Raw genomic sequence first — 16693 nt, 5'->3', positions numbered from 1 at the left:
TAAGATAAGAAAGATACTTTTTTTTTTCTCTACTGGTCGCAACTCGCAACTCGCAATGCAATAAATAAACTTCACTATTTATCAACTCATGTAACAACGTGAAAATGGCCAAATCGTAAGTTTATCATACTCATTTTTATGCTGTTGAACATGTCATATATTAACGGCGGTCAGAAAGCCTAGTTTAACCGCATCGACGAAAGTTATCGACCCCACCCTCGATGCTCTATTCGCAAGCAGTGTAAGTCGTCTACTTACATCATATACTGCGACTGGTAGAGTCTCGCAAGCTGATTGATAATAGGCCGGGCCTGTACAAGCACCCTCAAAGACACGGTACTCAAATTTACTTCCACATAAAGAAAGGAAACCTTCACAAACGTCAAATGATGAAGGATCAGGTTCAGAGGATGAATTGACTGCCGATGGTGAAGAGGTTGACGATGAGATCCTAAGCGACTTAGATGAAGATGCCGAGGGAGGTATCTCTTCAGATGATGAAGTAGCGTCAGACAATTCCGAGTCTGCAGAAGAGTCGCCAGCGCCGCAAAAGAAGGATCGTAAGAGGAAGCGCAAAGATGAATACGACGACCTAGAGGATAAATATATGCGGAAAGTGGCCGACGACGCGGAAAAGGATGCGCAATCTGAAAAACGCCGCAAGGGCGAAGCCGGTCAAGCAATAAACGACACAACAACCGAAGTAGCGGAAGACTCAGATGAGGGTGAAACCCCGTTAGTTCACGAATCCCTTCTTGCGAAGACGGATGATCATACGGATGTCGAATTGGATAAGGCAAACCGAACTCTATTCCTCGGAAATGTTTCAGCTGAAGCCATTTCTTCATCCAAAGCAAAAAAGCTTCTGATATCTCATCTTTCATCACCACTATCAGCACTAGACTCAGCCAGTGGGCCGCATAAAGTTGAGTCTCTACGTTTCCGTTCAACTGCATATTCCACTGGCGCGATGCCAAAGCGTGCTGCGTTCATTACCAAATCCGTCATGTCCGCGACGACGAAATCTACCAACGCATACGTCGTCTACTCAACCCCTCTTGCTGCACGTACTGCGCTCAAAGAGCTAAATGGTTCTGTCATTCTCGAACGTCATATTCGGGTGGATAGCGTAGCGCATCCCAACGCGGTAGATAATCGAAGATGTGTTTTTGTGGGAAATCTTGGTTTCGTAGATGACGAAACCGTCATTAACACCACTGCTGAGGGGGAAACTACAACGAAGAAGCGCACAAAGATTCCGGCGGATTTTGAAGAAGGATTATGGCGAATTTTTGGTCAGCATGCTGGTAAAGTAGAGAGCGTCCGTATTCCTAGGGATCCCAAGACACGGGTGGGCAAAGGCTTTGCATATGTGCAATTCTACGATATCAACGACGTTGAATCAGCTCTATTACTAGAAGGCAAGAAGTTTCCTCCGATGTTGCCACGGGTGTTACGCGTATCTCGCGCTAAGGATCCTCGAAAGACGGCCCTTGCTATGGAGCGGACACAGAAGGCCAGACTCGAGGGTTTACATAGCCAAGATAAGAAGTCGAAGAGTACTAAACATAAGCCAAAGATAACCCCTGAGCAGCAGTCTCTAGCAGGCAGGGCAGGGAAGCTCTTAGGAAGAGCCGCAGCGGCAAGACAGCGTCACGGAGTCAAAGGCGAAGGAAAACCACGCAAAGAGATAATGGAACCAGCTGCCGCCGAGACCTTCAAATCCCCCGAGCAAATCATCTTTGAAGGTCGCAGAGCTAGCGAAAAAGATGGTAGGCCCGCAGATCTGAAATTCGGCAAGACTAAAGGGAAGAAAGGCGTAGTCAAGGCGAAGACGAAGGGTCGAGGAGCTAAGAGAGCGGCGGAATGGAGGAAGAAGGGGACAAAGTAGAGTACTATCTACCAATTATTAACATTGATGCTCTATAATTAATGTATTGCCTTGATACCCAGAATTAGCTAGGTAGTAAAATCATTCATATTATTACCGAACTATAGTGACCGAGCTGCTCGTAGTACGGAATACACCTATCCAGGTAGGTACCTAAGGTATTATGTATTTGTAGATGCCTTCTAATCTAATGAAGAAAAATCCAATCGTCTAATATCTACCTAGGTAATAATTTAAACTAACTCACGCTAATGCACGTTTGGCTTTACTATTTTACGTTAGGTATGGCTTAGCTGCACTTGTGAACAGGTAGGTCCTTGTTATAAATAACTGTTTTGTTTTCTACCGAAGCGGTGAAGCTTGATAAATTCGCATTTTGCACCTATGATATGGGTATGTACTTGAGCTTGAGTGTATATTATAAGTAATACTATCTGGAGGCGTTGAGATATTGATCAGACTTATCAGCATGAAGCACGTATTACCTGTATAAGTTCTAAAACTGCACCTGCTTAATATTTTCTATATGCATTACTTAGGTACCTACTTACCTAAGGTACGTACATGTATTTATTCAAGGTTGCCAGCGAGATATCGTTACACACGTATATAGTTGTACAGATCTACGTGTTGTAGCTACTTAAAGTACCTAATTGTACCTAATATAGCTTAGCTTCGGTGTTGTCGCGTAGACAACGGTCCAGTAACGGTTCCAGTTGCAACCCCCCCATAAACGATAGCTTATTGGGTTACCCCTGAAACCTGCCCCTCATCTTCAATTGACTTGTTGCAGCTTGTGGAGAGCAATTGAATAATTCGTCCTGTTCGTTCTCCACACAAAAACCTACAACCATCTTTTAACCCACACCTCCTTTTTCATCCTCTTTCAATTACCTACCAGCGCTGTGCGCATCTGGCCTACCTACTTTCTTCCTCCAGTTCAGACTAAAGTCTCAGTCGCGGTATTCCAATCACCCGATTATAATACTACGATCTCATCATGAAGGGCGAAGTAAGTTATTTAAAAGTTCTAAGAGCTAAAAACCTAAGAGCTGCTGGTTCCAATTTCTAGTCACCGCCTTAAGTCTTAAGCCCAATAACTGTCCCTGCTATTCCCTGCTATACTATAAGCTGAGGTTTACTTTCATATCCCAATTACTCTACTCCCAAACGAAATGTTGTAGACACGCGTCTACCTTAACCCCTAGCATTCTGACTAACACCATTGCTGTACTCAGATCCTCCACCTTCACTTGGGCCAGGCTGGTACCCAGCTCGGTAACAGCGCTTGGGAGCTGTAAGTACCACACCGCTTCGCCTGTCAAGCTCCGAGGCGTAGTTTCTATAGCTCACAACCGCACGCAGGTATCTCCTTGAGCATGGCCTCGGACCTGATGGTCGCCCGGACCCTAATGCTTCAAAGGATGTTATGGATGGCGGTTCATACGAGACATTCTTTACCGAGACCAGCGGTGGCAAATATGTACCCCGTTCCATCTTCGTCGATTTGGACCCCTCGCCTATTGACGAGATCCGTACCGGCAACTATCGTCAGCTCTTCCACCCTGAGCTTCTGATTAGCGGAAAAGAAGATGCTGCCAATAACTACGCCCGAGGTCACTACACAATCGGCAAGGAGATGATAGATAACTGCCTTGACCGAATTCGTCGTGTGACAGGTGAGAAATATTCTTTCTGGTAGCTTAAGGATATTTTGTTTAACCCCGCTAACAACTTTGGTAGACAACTGCAACTCGCTTCAAGGTTTCTTAATCTTCCATTCGTTCGGTGGTGGTACTGGTTCCGGTTTTGGTGCCCTTCTTCTCGAGCGTCTTTCCACCGAGTATGGCAAGAAGTGCAAGCTCGAGTTCGCTGTTTACCCGGCCCCTCGTGTGTCTACCGCCGTTGTCGAGCCTTACAATGCTGTTCTATCTACCCACAGTACTATCGAGAACTCCGACTGTACATTCCTGGTTGATAACGAAGCCGTCTACGATATTTGCAGACGTAACCTCGACATCCCTCGTCCCAACTCTGAGCACTTGAACCGCCTTATTGCTCAGGTTGTCAGCTCCATTACTTCGTCCCTACGATTCGATGGTGCTCTGAACGTTGATCTGAACGAGTTCCAGACCAACTTGGTCCCGTACCCTCGTATCCACTACCCTCTAATCAGCTACGCGCCTGTCATCTCAGCTGCCAAGAGTGCCCACGAGAGCTTCAAGGTCCATGATCTTACCTTCCAATGTACGTTGCTATGGCTATCATTATCACATTCAGACGACTAATCTGCTTATTAGGTTTCGAGCCAAACAACCAGATGGTTGTCTGCGACCCTCGAAACGGCAAGTACATGGCTGTCGCCCTCCTGTACCGTGGCGATGTTGTTCCCCGTGACTGCAACGCTGCTATTGCAGCCTTAAAAGCGAAGTCTTCCTTTAACCTCGTCGAATGGTGCCCCACTGGTTTCAAGCTGGGTATCAACTACCAGAAGCCCATGGCTGTTCCTACCGCCTCGCCATCTGACGGTGGTCTCGCGTCCGTCGACCGCTCCGTTTCTATGTTGTCCAACACGACTGCTATTGCCGAGGCCTGGTCCCGTCTGGACTACAAGTTCGACCTTATGTACAGCAAGCGTGCCTTTGTGCACTGGTATGTGGGTGAGGGTATGGAGGAAGGCGAGTTCTCCGAGGCTCGTGAGGATTTGGCAGCTCTGGAGAAGGATTACGAGGAGGTTGCGGCTGATAGCTTCGAGCCGGATGAGACCGAGGCCGAGTACTAAGATTTCTGCATTGAGCGTATAATACCCCTAGGTTCGCTTTCCATCAGTTCCTGTTGTCGAATACTCGTGTCCTTAATCCTATTTCTTCGACTTTCGAGTTGGCAAAAGGCTTCTGTTTTTATTGGAGTCGCGAATAGAACAGGGGATGATGATGTGTGGATATCCTGGTATTTCTTGGAAGAGGGTGGCCTCGCAAGGTCAAGGATGTCCAGTAGGTAGTAGATGGACAAAAGAGTACCCCGTTTTCTTCTTATATTTTCCCCCCCGAGTTGCCTAGCCCTCAGTACAAATGCAACAACGCTGCACAAATTGCGCAATGTCGAGTAAGTTAATGAATGAGATTCATGATTCCCAAGATGCAGTACGTTAGGGTACACGGTTGTGAATGGCCAAGTAGTCTAACCTAAGTAAGAGTGAATATTTATTTAACTCTAGATGCTCTCTCGTCAGCCTATTAATAGCTCCTTTGCTCCGTTGCTAATATCCTCTGGATTTATGGTATCTAATATTGTGTACAAAGAGGACCTAGCAGTCCAGTTTCCCTGCTAAACCAGACGCCTAACCAGCGTCACGGACAGACTCGTCCTGTATTACTATTATAACGGCTCTTTTTGCCATATAAGCCGAAGGAACACTAAGCATGAATCGTGAAATGAAAACAAAGGAGCGCCGTATAAAAGGGGGGGTATTTTGCTTTGGTATTCGAGGAAAGAGGTTTAAAGGAAAACTACACACGCGACGCGTGCGCGCATCTCCGCCAAGCTATGTTATATGGGTGTAGACGATTCGTTCTCGTGATCTTGCAGCTGCTTCAGCAGCGTCATGCCAGTGCAGGCGCTGTCAGCAAAGCTGTTAAGTGCGTTCAGTGTGAACTGGTTGCAGTTGGGAAACAAGCCGTCGATGGACCGCTGCCAACTTGAGGTCGGACTGTATCGCGTTGCCATGTAGTGCTTTACGTTCCAGTCCTCGATGCGAAGCCCACCGGCGGGCCGTTCCCGGTTAGCTAGAGCCCAGGGCTCCTGCGACCCTTCTTCCGGGAAGTAGGCCACCGGAGACCCGTCGGGAGCGGCTGGTTGCTTTACTCCCGTTGCTACTTCTACAAATCGCTCCTCTATGCAACGCCCCAGTCCGCAGGGATCCACGGTGTCGTATTCTACGCTGTTAAAGGGATTCTCGCTCATGACGTATTGGTCGTATCCTAGGTTGGCGACGCGGCAGACGCGAAGTTGGGCTTGGATTTGGCGCAGGTACGTTGCTACCCACCGGTGGTTAGGCGGCGGTCGTACATTAGGCAAGCCGATCCAGAGCGTGCTGTTTACGTCCTGAGGGGACTCGGCACTATATACGGTCTTGAGGTACACGCCGTCCAGGAAGAGCTCCTTTAGAGAGTCGCCAAAGCACTGAAGTACAGACAAAAGACCACATCCCATCACTTCGACCTGCCATAATTCTAGGTGGGTGAGATTAGGCAAGACTGATTTAGGCGGCTTGTGGATCGTGGGTATGGACTTGAACTGCCACTCCTCGAGCGTCGAGTCCCGCTGCGACGAAGTCTTGATGTCCCAATAGTGCTTTTCGTTTACGTCTAGGTCGGCCAGACATAGACTTTCGAGCTTCTCTGCCTTCCCAATCATCTCCCATAAGCGATTGCGGAAGTTGATAGTGCGATCTCGTTCCTCCTCATTTCGCCGGACCGACAAAAATAGATGTCGGAGGTCCCTGAACGCGCCGATTATGTTCTTCACGTCCTGAGGGTTTCGCCAGAGACTCGCTATAGACCTATCGGTTAGGTTCTCTAATACTAATGTCCTGAGAGTTTCGGATTCTTCTGGGCGCTGCGCCAACGCTTCGAAGGTATTTCCTAGGATCATAGTCGTTGCGCTATACGGTCCCGGGGACACCAATTGGAAGGGTAGGTTTAACTTTACTGCTGTGACGTTCGGGGCTTGTTCAAGAAGACGACCTAGTTGGTGGCGGTAGTCGATCTCGGTGAAGGAGTAGTCATTCATGCAGTAGGTATTCCGTAGACGAGACACGAAAGAATCCATCGCGGGGATCTGGGCAAACATACTGCCTAAGAACCCTACTTCACCTACACCAGCCAGGTGAGTTAGTCAGTGCAATTAAGCAGTGGGGGGACTTATAGGAGCTCATACTGTCGTCTCTTACAACCATCATATCCAGGTACAGTGCCTGGCAGAGAGGTCCTATCCGGCGCAATGCATTGTAGTCGGGCGGTTTTAGTCTTCTTTCGGTTCGATCGAGGCGCGTGAACTCCAATTGAAGCGTCCGGAAAGCAAATGGCTTCAGTACTTCATTAAATAGCTTGCAAGTGGCGCGCAGCCTAAGAAGATTGTTCTTGTTGCCATAGAGGGCTACGACGGTAAATTCGAGGATATGGAGGAGGATCTCTAGCGGAAGCTTATCCATTGCTAACTAGAATTGGTCGGTTTTCTTGATCGTATTTAGGACTTTTGGTGAACTCCCTGGTTTGTGTTTCTTTTTTTCTTCCTTTTTTTGCGTTTATGTAAATTATAAATATTAGTTGTAGTAGACAATGTCGCAGGTGAAGTTGTAGTCGCAGTTGAAGCTTCTTGTAATAACTTAGATTGTACCTATAAGTCAGGTACCCCGAGGAGGTTCGGCAGGTATGATCCACAGGTACCTAACCTTTCCTAGGCCCCCCTGTATTTAGAGGTGTTAGTGCTCTAAAGCAAACAATTATACAGCATGTAATTTAGGTAGCTTATCTTATCTCATCTCACCCGAACTTCTCTCCTTTAACCCCCTTTTTATCCAGTCGCAGCTCACCATACAATTACGTACTTGTAATACTACAGTATCTTGACCTAAAATTTAAGTCTACCTACCTTAATAATAAATAATATTGCAGGAGTAACACCAATGTCTTCACCTATTATATAACATTATCACTTTTTGAACGACAATCTTCTGCGACGCGCTTAATAAGACCATGAGTGACCTACTATATCTATTAGCAAATAGATTCGCAAACTTCATACGGGATACCTTATAAGGAAAGCAACCGCCATGCTAGATCATATATAACTATTACGAAATAGCTCTTCGATTTGTAATATATCATAATACTATGAAATATATATCTGATAAGAATCTGAATCAGAGTGAGAAATATTTGATAGTATTAATACATATAGGCCGCTATCGTCACTTATTAACTAGTTTGCGCCTAGGATTTACTACTCCGCACCGCTTCTATAAGATGCCATTCATCTCGCCGATAGCGTTACCGGAGGTCTTTGGAAGCAACATATTTTACAATCCTGTTTCAAAAAAGACTCACTTAATCTCTATATAAGAAAATATAATATTCACTATTTTCCATAGCTTCTCTATTTTCATTAGTTATGTCTATAAGCAAGGAAGATGCTGAGGCCCGTCTTAAGGCCCGGAAGCCGATCCCAAAGCCGAAACCTGCGTATCTACCCGTAACCGGGTCACCACTAACAGTTAATAAAGACCTATACAGTACAATCGCCACCGCCCCGCGTGTCTTACTCCAAGAGTTTATACTTCCTATCAGATCAGGTAGGGCTTGGAAAGCACCCGCCGGGTCCATTGTGCGAATCAGCACCCCCGAGGGTCCGCAGGTCGGTATGTATACCTATCTGTCTGACATAGGGAGTAGAATCCCTGATTTATCGTGAGAAAGGTAGGCTGATCAATGGAATGGTTTAAAGGGGACTTAAATATCTGGAATGCTCATAATCCCCGGGAGAAATTCTGGGCGGCGCGCACGAAGCAACTCTACGCTTCTCATGTCTCGACGTACGACAGGCTATGGTCGTGTCTACCTTATATGCGCCCTCTCGTGACAATTATAGGCGACAGCCTCTCATGGTACGGTGTCGATGAGCATGGCGGCCGCGTACACGACTTACTGGGTACGGGGTGCGATGGATATATCTCGAGCGTGCTTTCGGATAAGGGATACGATTTTCACTGCCGTTCCAATCTTACACGAGCCGTTCTTCCCTATGGACTAAATGAGGGTGACGTGCACGATGTTATCAACATATTTCAAGTCACAGGCCTAGATGAGCAAGGCCGCTACTTTATGAATCCATGTCCTGCACAGAAGGGAGATTACATTGAGTTCTTAGCCGAGCAGGATATATTGATGGCTCTAAGTACGCCGCACTCTCCCTGTCATCATTTAGTATTTTTATTATTAACAAATTACAGGTACATGTCCTGGCGGCGACCTATCGCTATGGGGCTTCGGTGCCGACAGCGAGAAGGAGATGATCAAGTGCTGCAGGCCACTAAAGATCCAAGTCTATACTCTCGAGGATCCAGTTCTACTGCAGAGAGGCGGGTGGAAGCCTGCAGAACCCGCACCGTACAAGGGGATCCATGGCCTGGTCGTTCCTGAGGGAGAACATGACGCGACTAAGTTGTGAAGTATATTCCAACTAATGCAAGATATGTACAGTAGTTAATGCATATCCAAAACTCAGATATACCCCAGGACCTCGTGTCCGCAACATGACGCTGCTAAATCCTAACACAGAACCCTACCCGCTTTGCTCGACCCCATTGTTTGCTACGTTGTTGTTTTTAGACCTGGAATTCGTCACTACGTTTTTGGTAGAGAGCTCCTGGATGCGACTACATAGAGCAAGGGGATCACGCGGGCCCTCTAGGGCTAACAGGTAGGCGGCGAGCCCGGCGACATGTGGCGAGGCCTGGGAAGTGCCGGATAGGACCCCCGTGCTGCCATTATTGTACGTGCTAATGATATCTTCTCCCGGGGCAAATACGTCGATCGGATCGCCGTAGTTAGAGAAAGACGCCCGGCTATCGTCACGTTGGGTAGCGCCAACGGTGCACACACTAGGCTCGTCGGCGGGAGTGAAGCCCGCGGCATCCTCGTCGCTGTTGCCGGCTGCGACGGCCATAAATAGGCCCTGCTTAACTGCCGCTGATGCCGCCGCGTTAAGAGGAGCTTCGGGGTTTATGTTTGGAGCTCCGAGCGAGATATTGACAACTGCCTTTTTGATTGCTATCATCTCTCGTTAGTTGATATTATTAATTATTCTAGCTATACCTAGCAAGTAATTAATTGGTAAGGAAGAGGAACTTACTTCCTTTCGAGATGGCATCTTTCACGGCCCACTGGAGGCCAGCGATTACTTGACTGACATCACCAGAGCCGGTCGGACCAAGGACTTTTACAGCAATCAGGTTTGTCTTCTTGGCCACACCGTAGCTATCATTGAATTAGCTCTTTCTGCTAGATCTTGTATAAGCAGTGCAAGGTTTGAGTATGGAAAATATATATATATGAAGTAGTAACTGACGTTGCGGAGCCCGTGATGCCGGCAACGTGTGTGCCGTGTCCATTCTCGTCGGTGTTGTTATTGTTACCCTGCACAAAATTGGCGCCAAACGAAGCACGCCCGCCGAACTCGGGGTGGTCGACGAATATGCCTGTGTCCAGAATGTACGCATACGTGCCCTCTCCGGCAGACTCGTCGTACGTGTACTTGGAGGCGTCTGGTGTCCGGCTAGAGATCCTGGCGAGACCCCACGGTGCCGAAGTTTGCGACGTCAGGGACGCAATGCTGACTTTTATATCGGGCGTGATGTATGCGATCTGGAGGTTGTTAGTCGTAGGTAATTTTATTCTATAGGAGAAAGCTAGCTTCAATATTAAAGAAAGCAGCGAGCTAACCTCATCTACATCTGCAAGCGAGTTGATCACAGTATCGGAAGCCGAGAGCGAATACCCCTGAAAACTCCCTATGTCGTAGGTGTGCTCGGGAGCTATCCCACCTAGAATATTCGCAATTGTGCTGAAGACTTTGTCCGTCGTATTATCCGGCTTGAGGACGGCAATCCATTTACCCGGGATCGCTTCACCGTCGGCCTCGAGGATGGGGGCTGCGAGGACAGCAAGAGGAGCTGATAGGAGTGCGCCGAGGAATCTCATTGTGAATTTGACGTTCGGCTTTATAGATATTTACGGTAGTAGGTAATATTGTTTTTTACTTAGTACCATCCGTGAAAGGCAAGGTGATAAGGGGAATAAAACAAATAAATGTCTGTTTACTATATATAGGTACCTATATATATATATGAGTACATAATATAGAACAGTTATGTATATGTATCTATCGTCATATCCGGGTAACAGAAGCGGGTACATGACTCAACTTTAACCTCTTAAGCTTTCAGTATTACGAGCTTCTAGCAAGGAGTCGTATATGACACGAGTGTCTAGCAGCACGCAGCCGACCACGGCTCGGCAACGTAAGATCGGCATGTCGTTGTAACATTTCAGGTTGTCGTATATTAAGTTTGTGACTTTGGATTTCCTTTCGGGAAGCGGATGGAACGCGGGCTTTGGGATATGGGCCCGCCAAGATACGCCAAGATTTCAATGCCGGCAACATTGACGATGATATTGAAGGTAGATTTCTTGGTATGTTTTTATATTCGGGACAGGAGAATAGTTTTTCTGGGGTAATCTAGTATATGATAGACCTTTCCTTGGTTTATGTACCTACCTTAGGAGCTTAACGTATATATAAAATCGACGAGGGGTTTGAATTAGGGGCTAAGTCCTACACGGAAAGATTTGAATCTCAGAAAGATAAAGCATCGCACATTATTAACTTCATCACGGATTAGTAACGAAACTAGACAGGTAAATATACGTTTTGTAGTATGAAAGTTAAGGAGTTTTTATAAATTCTTGGAATCTATATCAATGTCTAATGATTGAGACTTGAATAGGGTCAAACGAGTGCCCCGTATCTGTTGACCCACGTATTTCAACCCGAATGTTCATCTATAACTTACTCCTTATAAGATTCGTGTTCTTTCTTATACTAGGTTTAATTATTATTTTCTCAAGAACTATCGACATTCTAGTCTATTCAGCAATCACAGCACCACTTCAATCTGTCCTGTCTGTGTTATAGAGTCGCAGACTCCATAGCGCTTCGCCTGCAGACTGAACAAGATGTTAGCAAGTATAACTCTATAAACAATGTTGTTTATTCAAAGGGACAACAAACCTCCACTCTAGATTCCCAGTGTTGACCATCCTGAGAGTATCGATGACTTTCGAGACAGACTCAATCTCTTCAGGACTCAGGGGAAACTTGGACAGTAGCACGTTGGCCGTGCGGTCAAATTCGCCGACTAGAATTTTGAGGTGAGCAACCGACATTTGCACCGCCGCGTCAAGGCTATCAACTTGTTCGAAGAGTATAGCAACAGAGCTCAAAACGCTTCCCGCTTTCTATAAATAAAGTCATGTTAGTTTAAGGTATTCGTAGAGTAAATCTCCCTCGACGATACTTACCATCTCTTTCTTGAAAGATATTAAATCATTCACACTGATATTGTATTAGCCAGTTAAATTAACTATATGTATATAATATGCTGGAGACATACATCGAGTTTATTACGATAGTTGTCGTCCACAGGCTGTCATATGCAGCTGAGCTGACTATATGACGGGGTAATTTGACTTCGGCAGCAAATCTGTTCAAGTGTTAGTATCTAAGTTTTTGACACTGGTATAGAGTTGGTTACTTACTCGGTGACGCCGAGCAATATGCCCATGCCGCTGGTCAATATCCTTACCTCCCAGTACCTTTTAAGGGTGGGTAGGGTGTCACTCAAGTCGGCCTCTCCCTCAAGACGTGTCGAATCGATGTATTTCTCGAAATGAGCCAAGAAGGTCTTTCGCTGTTCTGCACACCACAAGGAACATTAATATCCGCGTTAATAAATTTATAGATTATGTTGTATTCTCACCTTCATCATAGGCAGCACGAATCTTCTCGCCAATCCTCTTAAAGTCAAGTATGAGCGGGTTAGAAATGTCAACATCTTCTTCTGAAGTTGCTAGACCGAGCGATTGGCGGCCGAGGACTTTGGTGGCATTACGAAGGGCTTCGGCAGCACTAGGATCGGCAGCGAGGCTCTCGGAGAGATCGTCCCAATAGGCAAACCAGATGATCAGGTCGACTAAGACCCGGTAGTTTCCTTCCGAAGACCTTGGCCACCATCTAGTGAATAATTAGCCTTTGCGTCTGAATACAAGTCTATTGCTACGTCGATGTATAAGATCAATATACCTTGCTGCGAGCAGAGACGGATTCATATTGTAAAATGCTGTACGAGCTTCATCCTTCATAGGCTGCCTTGTTAGTGTTAGTAGTTTTTCGCATCTGTTCTAAGTAGTACTACATACTCTGCGATCTGCTTGTCTATTATGTCTTTCACTGTATGGTAGTGTTCGTTTTGTTCGCTGGGCCAATGTGCGAATATGGGACGCATGTCCGGGATAACAAGCTTCTGGCCCTTGAGTCTCTTGACCACAAGTTCTTTTTCGCTGTGGTTTGGCATTTTCGTGAGCAAATTTTATAGTTATTAAAGGAGAATATATTTGTGATAGTGAGTAGGCCCATATAACAAAGAGTAGGCAATGGGAGAGAAGACACACATATATATATTATAGGTACCTAGGTAGTTATCTACTTAATATATAGGAATGATGCTGTGCCGTTTTCATAATGCTGCCTTATCTATACCAACCCGCCAAAGCGTTCCTATTCGGTGTGATCTATGCTGGACATCATGCAATAAGATGAAGGAAGCCCGAAGCCCTTGTTTACCTACATAATGTACCCAAGTTATCTACGTCGTAAAATTGCCAGGTCATTCGGTGACTTGCAGGAAAGACATGTCCTACGCCAGCTACTCTCCTAAATTACTCGCACAGACATGCGTACATCGAAGAATGTGTCAGATACTATGTAGTCCGTACAATAACTACCAACCAACCTACAAGGGTTTAGAGCCCATTTTTTTCTATTAACTACCAACTACGGCAATTCCCGAGCCGCGTTCTACTTTAAAGTGATGACCTCTGAAGTTAACTTATGCAATCTCGTCTTTACTTGGGGCTTATTTAAAGTGGCTGGCTGGAGTGTTTATATTATGTCACCACTCTTATAGATAACTGTTGCAGGAAGACGATATCTCTACTAATCATTTCGGTTATATACTGACGGGCCTAAATATTATAATCCAGTGCCATGTGTAAGTTAAATTCAGAGATTATACTTCAATATCCACAACAGCCCATGAATAATATATTTTAAAATAGTAAATGGCAGACCAGTCTATAGACATAAGCCGAAGAATATATTGTATAGTCTTAGTTAGGTGGTACGATGAGCCAATTGTCTGTTTCGGGCTTTGGTCTTGGGTACCTAGGATCGGATAGAGCACCTTGTAAGATCTGAAAAAAAAAAGCCATTTGTGTAAGACGTATCCTAGTTTAGAATACTCGGAGCTTTGAACTCGCTTTGGCGAAGGACCGCATTTAGAATGTCCATCACACAGCGTATAATACTAAAAAATTCGGTGTGTAGTAGATAACATCAAGGTCTGATCTAAGAGCTCTGACCTAGGTAATCTCGATACTCCGATTGGCGAGCTATCTTCCTATCTGCTTGCCTGTCTATATTTAACTATTCTCAAGTTGTACGCTCTGCCGTCTTGGCTATGGTAATGCGAAGCTGAAGAATATTAAGCTACGCCAAGTACGCCACATAAATACCCCCCCGGTTAGACTGATTTGGAAATCCGGTGGAGTCCCGTCTACATACATTAGGCATGGTGCATACACTATTCGAACGTCACTTTAGTCTTTAGCTAATACCGAGGAGCTAAGACCCCCGGGATTTGGTTTGGAGATCGGTTAGAACTGTTCTCCTTATTACCATGGATACCTGAGTCTAGACAAGGTAAGCTCGGTAATATTCTCCCGAGCATGGATCTCATGAGCATCTTCGCGGCTTAAGGTACATGTTTCCGGGCGGGGTTGAAGAGAGTCTATTCTCTATAGGCTTGTCTATAAACTTGCCATGTAGACACGGGGGGGTCGAAGCCTGACGAGAATCGAGATGTTATCTATGCGGAAATGCTTAAGCTGGCATTTCCGCCTTGTACTCGCAGCTAACATGCAGAATCTCACGCCTCTTACGTGCTTCTTAACCCTGCTCTTCTCACTAGGTATATCGGCGCAGAACTCCACCTTCCGGAATCCTATCATCACCGGATTTCATCCGGATCCGAGCTGCATCTTTGTGTCTGAGCTCGGCGATACTTGGTTCTGCGCGTCATCAAGCTTCCTTGCTTTCCCGGGCCTACCAATCCATGCCAGTAGGGATTTGATACACTGGAAGCATGTGTCCAACGCCTTCAGTCGCTCTGACCAGCTGCCAGGCATGGCTTTCCTACCCAAAGCCACCAGTGGTATTTATGCGCCGACGCTGCGCTTTCGAGACGGGATCTTCTACCTCATGACTACATTAGTTAACCAGCAGCTACCGCGCGTCAATGATTCCCGCTGGGACAACTTCCTCGTCACCACTGAGGATCCGTATAGTTCCGAGGCCTGGTCCGACCCAATACACTTCTCCTTTCCGGGGTTCGACCCGAGCCCATTTTGGGACGATGATGGTACTACGTACGTCTCTGGCGCTCATACTGCGGCATATTATCCCGGCATAATGCACGCCCCTCTCGACCTTGAGACTGGCGAAATTGGGAATATCCTTATGCCATGGAATGGAACCGGTGGTTCATCACCAGAGGGTCCACACATCTTTAAACGCGATGGTTGGTATTATCTGTTGGCAGCCGAAGGAGGAACCCGCGAGAACCACATGGTGACCATGGCGCGCTCCCGCAACCTGCAGGGACCGTTCGAGCCCGCACCAGCCAACCCGCTCCTCACGGCAGCCAATGATACAAGCTCATATTTTCAAGCTGTGGGACATGCTGATTTGTTTCAGGACGCAAACGGGAGGTGGTGGGCTGTAGCCCTTGCAGTTCGCGCCGGCGGTTCCTACGGCGAGGCGCCGTATTTTGCAAACTTCCCCCTGGGCCGGGAGACGGTACTCACGCCCGTGACATGGGAGGAGGGCGGATGGCCTGTCTTCACCCCTGTCTCTGGCGAGGTCTCAGCCTGGCCGCTGCCCGCTGAAGAAATTCCTGAGCAGGGTGAAGGCCAACTAAGCGATGCTGACGACTCCGTTACATTTCCACCCGGCACCCAATTGCCGATCCATTTCGTCCACTGGCGACTGCCCACCGCGCGGAACTACGCCGTCTCGCCGCCTGGCCACTGGAATACGTTAGCGCTGAAATCATCGGTGCTCAATCTCACGGGTTTCGACGGGGACTACGCGCTAGGCCGTGGACAGACTTTCGTCGGCCGGCGGATGGCGCACTCGCTGTTCCGGTTCCGCGTCGACGTAGATTGGACATCTTCGTTGACCAAGGAGGAGATGGAAGTTGGGGTCTCAGTTATTCAAGACCAGGCTCAGCACTTTGACCTGGGTATCGTATTGCTCAAGTCCTCGAAGGAGAACAATACGAGCAGCGCCCCGCTCCAGCCCTACATTCGTTTCAGAGGACACTCTGAGACGCCGTATCGTGGGCTTACCAACGTCCGGACCGAGGCCTACCCGCTACCAGAGGGATGGGCCGGACAGAAACTGACTCTGCAGGTCGAGGCCGTCAATAGTACACACTTTGCATTTTCGGCTGGGCCAGCAGGGAAGGAGGCGGAGATACGGGTCTTTGGCTACTGTCGAGGAGACGAACTGGTGCCATATTACTCGGGTACGTTAACCAGCCCCTGACACTTGTCACATATCCACCTATACCGTGGTAGATCAACATTTAAAAATAGAAAAAGCTAATCTTAACCTAGGTCTCGTCCTTGGGGTCTACGCTACTTCTAACGGCAAGCATGGCGAACGGGCGTTTGAGACGTATGTATCTAACTGGCAGTACACGGGCCTCCGACAGTTTAGATCCCAAGAAGACGTTGACGATGCGGATCGTGAGGTATGAAGTACTGTACCGTACCTAATATAACAAATAAGAAATAGATTACAATGTTCAATTTCAACTTAACCATATCAAAAGGGTTTGGGTAA

At 47.0% G+C, this 16693-nt stretch overlaps 7 protein-coding genes across 7 annotated transcripts; 4 read left to right on the top strand and 3 right to left on the bottom strand.

Annotated features, from left to right (window-relative positions):
- Positions 1 to 104: 104 nt before the first annotated feature.
- Positions 105 to 1891, top strand: GL218_03523 (Nucleolar protein 12; the record flags this gene model as incomplete). The annotated part of the gene is made up of 3 exons (XM_033580087.1): positions 105 to 115; positions 175 to 241; positions 305 to 1891. The coding sequence occupies 3 exons, from the start codon at positions 105 to 107 to the stop codon at positions 1889 to 1891; spliced, it is 1665 nt and encodes a 554-aa protein (XP_033436215.1).
- Positions 1892 to 2891: 1000 nt separating this feature from the next.
- Positions 2892 to 4673, top strand: GL218_03522 (Tubulin alpha chain; the record flags this gene model as incomplete). The annotated part of the gene is made up of 5 exons (XM_033580086.1): positions 2892 to 2903; positions 3130 to 3188; positions 3257 to 3570; positions 3635 to 4138; positions 4192 to 4673. The coding sequence occupies 5 exons, from the start codon at positions 2892 to 2894 to the stop codon at positions 4671 to 4673; spliced, it is 1371 nt and encodes a 456-aa protein (XP_033436214.1).
- A 767-nt stretch (positions 4674 to 5440) lies between these two features.
- GL218_03521 (uncharacterized protein) lies at positions 5441 to 7103 on the bottom strand (the record flags this gene model as incomplete). The annotated part of the gene is made up of 2 exons (XM_033580085.1): positions 5441 to 6765; positions 6830 to 7103. 2 exons carry the CDS (start codon positions 7101 to 7103, stop codon positions 5441 to 5443), a joined length of 1599 nt encoding a protein of 532 aa, XP_033436217.1.
- Positions 7104 to 8062: 959 nt separating this feature from the next.
- GL218_03520 (uncharacterized protein) lies at positions 8063 to 9118 on the top strand (the record flags this gene model as incomplete). Its single annotated transcript, XM_033580084.1, has 3 exons — positions 8063 to 8309; positions 8396 to 8845; positions 8901 to 9118. 3 exons carry the CDS (start codon positions 8063 to 8065, stop codon positions 9116 to 9118), a joined length of 915 nt encoding a protein of 304 aa, XP_033436216.1.
- Positions 9119 to 9232: 114 nt separating this feature from the next.
- On the bottom strand, positions 9233 to 10650 carry GL218_03519 (Cuticle-degrading protease; the record flags this gene model as incomplete). Its single annotated transcript, XM_033580083.1, has 4 exons — positions 9233 to 9720; positions 9803 to 9927; positions 10019 to 10314; positions 10393 to 10650. 4 exons carry the CDS (start codon positions 10648 to 10650, stop codon positions 9233 to 9235), a joined length of 1167 nt encoding a protein of 388 aa, XP_033436383.1.
- Positions 10651 to 11606: 956 nt separating this feature from the next.
- On the bottom strand, positions 11607 to 13082 carry GL218_03518 (Presilphiperfolan-8-beta-ol synthase; the record flags this gene model as incomplete). The annotated part of the gene is made up of 8 exons (XM_033580082.1): positions 11607 to 11676; positions 11741 to 11967; positions 12031 to 12064; positions 12123 to 12212; positions 12268 to 12424; positions 12489 to 12742; positions 12812 to 12877; positions 12928 to 13082. The coding sequence occupies 8 exons, from the start codon at positions 13080 to 13082 to the stop codon at positions 11607 to 11609; spliced, it is 1053 nt and encodes a 350-aa protein (XP_033436384.1).
- Positions 13083 to 14704: 1622 nt separating this feature from the next.
- GL218_03517 (Non-reducing end alpha-L-arabinofuranosidase BoGH43A) lies at positions 14705 to 16607 on the top strand (the record flags this gene model as incomplete). Its single annotated transcript, XM_033580081.1, has 2 exons — positions 14705 to 16373; positions 16465 to 16607. The coding sequence occupies 2 exons, from the start codon at positions 14705 to 14707 to the stop codon at positions 16605 to 16607; spliced, it is 1812 nt and encodes a 603-aa protein (XP_033436375.1).
- Between the last annotated feature and the right edge of the window lie 86 nt (positions 16608 to 16693).

Source organism: Daldinia childiae (assembly GCF_008694065.1).
Source record: "Daldinia childiae strain JS-1345 chromosome Unknown Scaffold3, whole genome shotgun sequence".
Classification (NCBI taxonomy): Eukaryota; Fungi; Ascomycota; class Sordariomycetes; order Xylariales; family Hypoxylaceae; genus Daldinia; species Daldinia childiae.
The sequence above is the reverse complement of the archived record's forward strand: the minus strand, read 5'-3'. Positions and strand labels throughout refer to the sequence as shown.